Source organism: Tachysurus vachellii, chromosome 6 (genome assembly GCF_030014155.1).
Source record: "Tachysurus vachellii isolate PV-2020 chromosome 6, HZAU_Pvac_v1, whole genome shotgun sequence".
In the NCBI taxonomy this organism is placed as follows: Eukaryota; Metazoa; Chordata; class Actinopteri; order Siluriformes; family Bagridae; genus Tachysurus; species Tachysurus vachellii.
In genome coordinates this window covers 23,647,339-23,656,347 of record NC_083465.1, presented here as the reverse complement: position 1 = coordinate 23,656,347, position 9,009 = coordinate 23,647,339, and the positions used below count along the sequence as shown (strand labels likewise).

Below are 9,009 nucleotides of genomic sequence, written 5' to 3'. Positions count from 1 at the left end.
AGGCAGGTGGATTTACGCAAGCTGGAGTGAACTCTTTGGATGGATTTATGAGGTTGAGTTCAAAATCATGCTGTTACATCAGATGGGGAGTGAACCAGAACACACAGGACATGTATCTTTTTACAGATTTCTACAATTTCAATAGATTTCCATCTTGAAAACATGACAAAATCTTTTATGACTTGTGCTGACGGTTTCACTCATAAACCTGCATGTGATTTTAAATAGATTTTTGTTTTGCGATAACTTTTTGAATCGTCTATCCTGTGTGATCTGGTTTTAAATCTGTAAATACACGTACACAGTAGTACTTTAACAAGCAGCAAAAACCTGACCAGCAAGATTTCAGTGTGTCACTAGAGGGTGACAGTAGAAATGACAGAACTTACAAGACAAGCAAATGTTTCGATCAGATTAAAAATGGTGCATTCTCCATTTAAAAAAGATTGAACCGGTATGTACAGCTTTGCTATTCAATATTGACTTTATGCACACATTGTTTCTAGACATATAAACAACTTTTAACCCCCCCTGCCCACACACACACACACACACACACACACACAAACTTTCACTAGTATATCTTTTAATCCTCAGCTTTGAATAAGTGTTTTTAATAAATAAATAAGACTGAATTGCCATCACATTTATACTCTCTCTCTCTCTCACACACACACACACACACACACACACACACACACACACACACACACACAATCTGTTTTTGAGCAAAGTTTACAACAGTGGCATATTAAGCAAATGGTCTAATGTGACTAAAATAGCACCTGTCCAAATTCATCACAAAAGACACACACACACGCACATGCATACACTCGCACACACACACAATCTGTTTTAGGGTGACTGTTAACACAGTGTCTTGTGAAGCTAAAGGTCTAATGTGGTTAAGATAGCACCTTCTCCAAATTCAACACAAATAATGTAGTTTGTATCCTACAATATCACAGACAGACTTTCCATTCTGTACATCTGTTTTGTTTTTCTATAATACTTCACCTCACTCACCTCTCCCTCTCTCTCTCTCTCACACACACAAATTCATACACACACCCTAAAATCCCAACACTCCATCTCTTACATCCTCACACCACATTAGCAGTAATAGTCTAACCATAGTGGTTATTGGCACAGCCACTGCGCCAAGGCTAGCATATGTTCACTGTGTTGCGTTAGCGCTCTAGAGGGCGCTGCTCTAACTACGTCTGTGCCTCTGGAAGTGGCAAACCCGGTTCTCGTGTCATTGTGGGTGGAGCCAAGCCCTTTGCTCCTCGACACATCAGTCCACTGTGTGAGCTGCCAACTGCTGCATCTCCCCCATTAAGATTCCTGTATGGGCGGAGGGGTGGAGTTCGACGAGGAGGCTGAGCTCCACGCAGGCACAACGATGGAAAGCTAAAGCCCACCAGGCAACAACCCGGACAGGAAATGATGTCATCCTGTTCGGGAGGAGGAGCCAGGCGGACAGGAGCACGATGACCACGGTATCCACTGAGCTGCACCCAAGGCACCCGGCCGACTCCCAGCATGCTGTTGTTATTGTCCAGGCGAGGCAAGGGTGGAAGGGATGGAGGTCCATTTGAAATAGGTACTGTCCAGCCATTAGGCTGCGGGCTGACAGAAGAGGAGGATGAATAAGAACCATGAAGGAAAGGTTTTGCTGTTGATCTCAGAGCACCCTCTGTTGCATCAGGGGAGCTGTTGCAGTCCATGGGTTCAACCCGGCACAGTCCCTCCATCTCTCCTTCTTTTTCATCCTCCTCTACTTCATCCTCTTTGTCCACCCTCTCCAAAGACACCATCTCTAGATCCAGCACCAAGCCGGAGTCCTGCCCAAGATCATCTGAGCCACTGACTACCTTTTCTGTCTCTTCTTTTTCTTCATCTTTCTCCTCCATGCTTTCAGATTCAAGCTCATGGAATGAGGTCAAAGGTCGACCCAGATCAGGAGTGCAGGGTAAGGACTGGCACTGGCGGGGTGGGCCTCGAAGTTTTGAAGTTCCACAAAATGGTGGAGAGGAGGAAGGCTCAGGGGGTGGGGGCAAAGTGAAGGTCAGGGAGATAAGTGATTTACTGGGTGTGTCAAAGAGTTTGATTCTCCCACCATTGAGGTCATGGCGTAGGGAGAAGGGTTTGAGACGCACCGGTGTACCCACACACGGATTCAAGGCAGGCGGCAACAGGGCTGACTGACTCCGTGCCAGGCGCTGGGTGCCCAGCTGGTAAGGTGAACTCCGCCTCCTGTACGGGCTCTCATCAGTGGCTACGGGTTCTAAGAAAATCAAAAAGCACTTGTGTGACACAGAGGAATATAATATACACAAATATCTGCTACTCGCAGAGTTAAGTGATAATATGTGATAAACAAAACGTGCTGTTATAGGAAATAAATCAACTTCTTTACGCTTCCAGTGTTGACTGTGAGCCTCTAACACCACGTCCTTTTTATATTAATTAAAAAGTGCAATGACATAATTTTTCATTCTTTTATAGTTATATTTAATATTTTAGAACGTCCATGAAACACTTCGGTACTGGAGACTCCTTCTTTAAATGTTAGATAAACAACTCCTTACAAACAGCTTCAAAATATCCATCCATCCGTTTATCCCTCTATCTAATTTCTGTACTGTTTATCCTATGCATAGAACATTAATCCAATCCCAGAGTGACAAACTAGGCTTGTAGCTATCGAATATTTTAGTAATCGAGTATTCATTCATTTCTACCGCTTATCCGAACTACCTCGGGTCACGGGGAGCCTGTGCCTATCTCAGGCGTCATTGGGCATCAAGGCAGAATACACCCTGGACGGAGTGCCAACCCATCGCAGGGCACACACACACACACACTCTCTCATTCACTGTAATCGAGTATTCTAACAAATGAAATTTATTTTTGATTAATTAAAGAGCAATATTAAATATACAAGAGAAAATAAGACAGCTAATTGGACAACTAGAACAACTAATTGGTTTCCTTTTTTAGAAAAATGAACTTTTATTTTTTAAATGCATAGTATGCAGTGCATACAACAATATTTTCTATCAAAAATAAACATTTAGATATTACTCATTGTTTCTCTGTCTGTACTTGTACTGTGAACAATGACAAAGTTGACTGAGAAGATTTAAGTACATTTAAGTGCCATACATTCTGGGTTTTAAATGAACTCTTTTCTGAGATGCAAAAACAAAAAAATAAATTACTTTCAAATTACTTTTTTAAAGTATCAAAACTAAGGCATACATTAAAATAAATAAATAAATAAATAAATAAATAATAATAATAATAATAATAATAATAATAATACTGCCTTTAAGTCATGCAACTTAACTTTCAGAACTGAACTAAAATATTTACTGTCTTCTTGGAATGCTTTGTGGTATTTAAGAGGCAAAAAACATGGACAGGAGCTTGTTTTTTTAAGCATATATATTAATCAGAATATAAATGTCTCTTTCTCTCTCAACATGTCTGTGCTTTAAAAGTCTTTAAAGGAGCTTTAAAAGTCTTTAAAAGAGCATGTGATTGCAATGGAGAAAGGTAAGCATATTAACATGCTCAGAACTGAGGCTTGTCCTGCACTTTGAAGCAATGTTTCCTGCTGCTGAAAACAGACGCTCTGATGGTGTGGATGTGGCTGGAATTTCTCCTGTTTGTTTCTTCTGTTTGCTCATTGCCATTGTTATCGTGCCCTTCCATTTTGCCCTCAAATCAAAAGACAGCTAACTCCTCGCGTCTCCTTCCGCTTTGACATAAGTGCGTTGTTACACACACACACATACACACACACACACACACACACACAAAATAATTGCACAAGAACATGAAGTGAGCTTTAAAATGAATTAAAAGAGGCTTCGAGGTAGAGGAATTTGCCTTGATAAATTTATGTAATCGAGTTACTCGATTATTTTTCTAATGAACTTTTCAAGAATTTTTTTTAAATAACAGCTTTTTTGTTCTACTGTATTTATGGTCAGGTTGTTTTGAATACCAATGTGAAATAACATCTAAAATAGTGAACGTAAGCATCCTTCAGAATATTTTATTTATCTTATTCAACTAAATGTGGTGAATTTAACCTTGTTTGTTTCTAAATATACTTAATATAATGGTATGGTATTCTCACCTAGAATAACAGGTGCCTCGGTCTTTTCCCTTTCCCTCTCCATCCTCTCCAAGGTCACAACAATGTCAGCAAAGGAAGGACGACTCTTTGCACACATCTACCAGAAGAGGGCAGAAACACACACTTTAACATGGAAGACAAATCTGAATGCAGCAAATGATAAATCTGAAGGTACAAAATAAACTGTGAGATACCTTTAACAATGAAATATGTCAGAATTTTTGTAAAATGTTTAATACATTAAAATATTAACCACCATTTAAAATACTTTTATACTCATACAGACTAAATGTTAGTTTTGCTTTTATTGAAGGTATTATTAAACCGCAGTGTTGTTGAGTTCTTAAAGGTGGTTCATTTTTTAAAGTGGTGGACTACAGAAGGTTGTGAGTTTCAATCCCAGGACCACCAAGCTGCCACTGCTGAGCCCCTGAGCAAGGCCCTTAACTCTCAATTGTGCAGATGTATAAATCACATAAATGTAAGTTGCTCTGGATAAGGATGTGTGACAAATGCCGTAGCTGTAAACTAGTTCATGGCTTTTTACTGTGGGATGTGATCACCTAGTGGTTAAGGTGTTGCACTTCTGATTAGAAGGTTATGAGCTTGGACCACCAAGCTGCCACCACTGGGACCCTGAGCAAGACCCATTGAGAACTCTCATTTGCTCATGTAGAAAATAAGATAAAAATGTAAGTTGCTCTGGATAATGGTGTCTGCCAAAGGCCATAAATGCTGATTAATTGTCTGTAACAGCAGTTTTTTATCATTTAGTTTTTATAAATAAGCATTTATTTTTTTGTAGTGACAACCTGCACACAAAGAATTATAAAACGCATATAAACAGATTTTTTTTTAATTAATAAAGAAAAAACATTGATCTGAAGGTAGACTTATATGGAAGGAGTAACTTTTATGGAAGGAGTCTCCAGTGTTATAATGTCAGTGAAATAAAACACTTCAATACATTGAACACTGGACAATATTTAACTACACTCTAGATCACAACACACTGTATTGAATTCTTTTAATTTTTTTTGTATAAAAATATACCATGTTGTGATTTATTTCTTATCCTTACAGTAAGTTATGTGAAAATACAATACGACAATCAGAGCAACTTTCATCAATTCTTTTAGCTATTATTCAGTATAAGACTCCATAAGTTTAGTGAAGTCAAGAAGTCAAGATTGGATCCGGAGTGGCCGCTGCGTGCTACTGCCGCACCACCATCTTTGAAAAGATCACCATAACGATCTCCATAAAGTCAACATAAGATATTAAATAGTCTAACGTGGATTTTTTAGGTCTTTTTTGTACTTTTTGGAAATGTACACAAGCAGTGAAATTAGTTTTGACAGTAAAAACACACATATAGGATACATCTTGTTTTTCTATAACACTTCATCTTTCTCTCTCTCTCTCTCTCTCTCTCTCTCTCTCCCTCTCTCTCTCTCCCTCCCCCTCCCTCCTTCCCTCCCTCCCTCTCTCTGTTCATGTGTGTGTTTCTCTGTTCCTTACATTGCAGCAGTTAACAGCCAGGCTAAGGAAATCAGCTGGACAGTCTCCAATCATTTGCTCAAAGGTTTCCACATCCAGTCCAAAATCCTACACAGAGACAGAAGCAGTGGTGAATGTGACATATTATGTGACATATTATGTGACATATCATTAAGTGTCATATCACATACAGTATGACATTCATTCATTCATTTTCTACCGCTTATCCGAACTACCTCGGGTCACAGGGAGGTAGTTTGATTATATATATATATATATATGTTTTCACTTATTAAACAAAAGGAATCAACAAAAATGAGTATTTGATATGAGGTAAAAGTTATAAGTTATCATGATATGTGCCCTAATGGCTTGTGTTTCCCGCTTTGGCTGAAATAATGTCAATGAGACATTTCTCTTAGCCATCTACCAGTTTCTGACATCAAATGGAAGAAAGTTTCCCCCACTCTTCAATGCAGAATTCTTTCAGCTATGTGAGGTTTAAGAGTTTTCTTGCATGCACAGTCCATTTCAAATCACCACACAGGATCTCAATAGGATTTAGATTGAGGCTTTCCATTTTTCAGCCAGTCCTTGCTGGATGTTTTAGATCCTTGTCGTGTTGCAAGGTCCAGTTCCACTTCAGCTACAATTTTTCAACTACTTGTTTGATTATACAACCTCTTTTTCTGATAATATATTTCTGATTTTATTTTCTGATCGATTTATATCTTAAATTTAAATCTTGAATATTTATATTTATTTTTTTCTTCTTCTTTGTGTTGTATCCACTTGTGCCTTATTGTATTCTTTTATTTTGTTTATTTCTCTACTGGATATTTTTATATCAAGGACACTCATAAAAATGTTGTACTAAATAAATACTCATAAATATGTTGTACTATGTACGATTTTGTATGTGACAAATAAAATTTGAATTTGATGAACCAAACAATTAAATTGTGGTGGTTGTGTTTGTAGTAAATATTTTATATTGTAAACCTTCTCTGTCCTCACTAATAGAATATCTGAGATCTGTAATGCTGCTTGTGGCAGAACAGGATTTGAATTTATTTGCATGTCTAACTATTAAAAAAATAAATAAATATATTCATAAATTTCTAATCTTAAGATGTTCATAAGGCTTTGTCCTTCTATGCTTGTACCCTGTGTGTGTCATGACCAGAGACTGACATCGTCATCAGCAGGTTTTGTTAAGATTATGACAAGGGCAGTAGGGACTGGGGATGAGTTGTCCATAAACAATGTCCAATAGGTCCTCTAGAAGACCTTGGCCTGGTCAGATTAGCTTGGTCAGGAGATGCATGAGGTAATTTTGAGCCAATGATTGATGATGTTTTGCTTTTACATATCCTCTGTTCTCTTGAGTACTGTCTATAAAACCTTGATGTAATCAATGATCTTGGCCCTTCAACCCTCATGCTACATGTGGAGTGTTGGGTCCTGCTGCGCAGCTGAGCACAATATATTGTGTAACCTTTTTAATCTTGCTCGTGTCTACCAGTGTTATACTTTATTCTTTAAATCTCTCTAACCTCGGAACTTCCACAACAGACCCCTTTACATAAATATCAGTAACATATGAAGAATTCAGTGCATATGTGTAGCTTCTAACAATTAACACATTTATGGTAATGTTTTGTATCATAGTACTTCAGTTCGAGGTAGGACGTCTGGGTCGGCCTCGATCCGAGCAATGATCTCACACAGAATGATGCCGTACGCAAAAACATCCACCTGTAGGGAGAACCCGATAGAGCATTACTGTCTGATTTATATCATAAACTGGAAAATAAACAATTGTTTACTTTCTTATAATGTTGACAATCAGACAATTTTTATTTAACTCTCTACAAATTCTATTTGAACAATGCCCTGTATTACAAGCAAATAAACACAATAAAAAGTGTATTAGAAAAAGGTTTAAATAAAATAAAAATAAAATAAAAATAATGTGAAGTGTCATATTTTTATAATAATAGTATTTATAATAATACTAATACTAATACTAATACTAATACTACTACTACTAATAATAATAATAATAATAATAACTATTATTATTACTATTATTATTATTAGTAGTAGTAGTAGTAGTAGTAGTATTATTATGTTTTCTTTTGGAGTAAATACAAACAAAAAAACTTCTGTCATGAAGACAAAAATGGTTTTATTGCCCCTGCTGGCACTTACGGCCTGTTATTTTAGAAGAGGATTATACTGCAGTGCCTTCTAAAGACTTTCAGCTCATGAAGTCAATTTCTAACAAACCTCCTTTGTGTATAAGAAGGAGGACCTTAAGGGTGATGATGCAGATTCATAAAATAAACCAGACACTGCTTGTACATGTAATTCTATAATTATACTTCTATTTTTATGTGATGCTGCATCAGCAAAAAAAGTAAAATTAGTTATTTACGGATCATTTAGATTGAGGCTCTATGATCAAAGCAGAGGACCATAATCTACAGACTACATATAAGATTAGGTATACTGTAAGACACATAAAATTAAGATGCACCTAATGGGAATTCATCATATTTGGTTGTACTAATAATGGAAGAGGTTGTGTGTAATTGTGTTTGCAAGTTGTGTGCTTTTTTTTTTTTAAATAAAAAATAAATATTTTTAAAAAAAGAACTTTATTTTTGGACTATATAATTCTGGATTATTAATATTATTTTATTTTATTTTTAAATAACTAATTTGTTATTTTTATTCTGCTTTTTATGACAAATTAAAAGCATTTATTAAGTTATTAAGACTAATGTTTCAATCAACAACCCAGAGCCTTAGCCGCCACCAGTATAAGAGAGTAAACAGTAGTGAAGAGTATTGATAGAGACAGTAAAGCTCTTCTGCAAGTCACTCAATAAGGGCGTCTGCCAAATGCCATAAATGTAAATGTAAATACCTTTTCATCGTAAAGCTCTCCTCTCAGCACTTCCGGAGCCATCCAATAAGGGGAACCGACCACGGCTAGAGGCTGCTTCTCCACTCCATCACTGCAAGACATTGGCAGGTTTTACATAAACTGGTAAAAAAAAATTAACCCCTCCATCTCCTAGCAACTACTGACCTTTCCTATTCGACTGAATAATTTTTATGCAAGTACTGGATAAATGTGGATGTTTGTGTCTGCACAAGATCATCCAGATATTTAAGACAGAAATAAATGTAAGTGTAATTAGGATAATATTTACGCTCAGATTGTATTAGGGAAAGTCATTTGGATATCCTGTCAAGAACAAGAAGCAGTATGCAAATAAAATTCAATTCAATTCAATTCAATTCAAGTTTATTTGTATAGCGCTTTTTACAATGGACATTGTCAC

The 9,009-nt window shown here is 36.8% G+C and overlaps 1 protein-coding gene across 1 annotated transcript; it reads right to left on the bottom strand.

Annotated features, from left to right (window-relative positions):
- Positions 1–787: 787 nt before the first annotated feature.
- On the bottom strand, positions 788–8,690 carry LOC132846804 (dual specificity testis-specific protein kinase 1-like). Its single transcript, XM_060871519.1, has 5 exons — positions 8,589–8,690; positions 7,328–7,411; positions 5,675–5,761; positions 4,154–4,250; positions 788–2,290 (listed from the first exon to the last, which is right to left on the bottom strand). Exons 1-5 carry the CDS (start codon positions 8,688–8,690, stop codon positions 1,218–1,220), a joined length of 1,443 nt encoding a protein of 480 aa, XP_060727502.1. The 3' UTR covers positions 788–1,217.
- Between the last annotated feature and the right edge of the window lie 319 nt (positions 8,691–9,009).

Coding starts and splice junctions, on each gene's coding strand:
- LOC132846804 (XM_060871519.1), bottom strand. CDS start 8,690: ATGTCTTGCAGTGATGGAGTGGAGAAGCAGCCTCTAGCCGTGGTCGGT. Junction 7,412..8,588: donor GAGAGCTTTACGATGAAAAG/GTATTTACATTT, acceptor TTCTCCCTACAG/GTGGATGTTTTTGCGTACGG. Junction 5,762..7,327: donor ACGTCCTACCTCGAACTGAA/GTACTATGATAC, acceptor GTCTCTGTGTAG/GATTTTGGACTGGATGTGGA.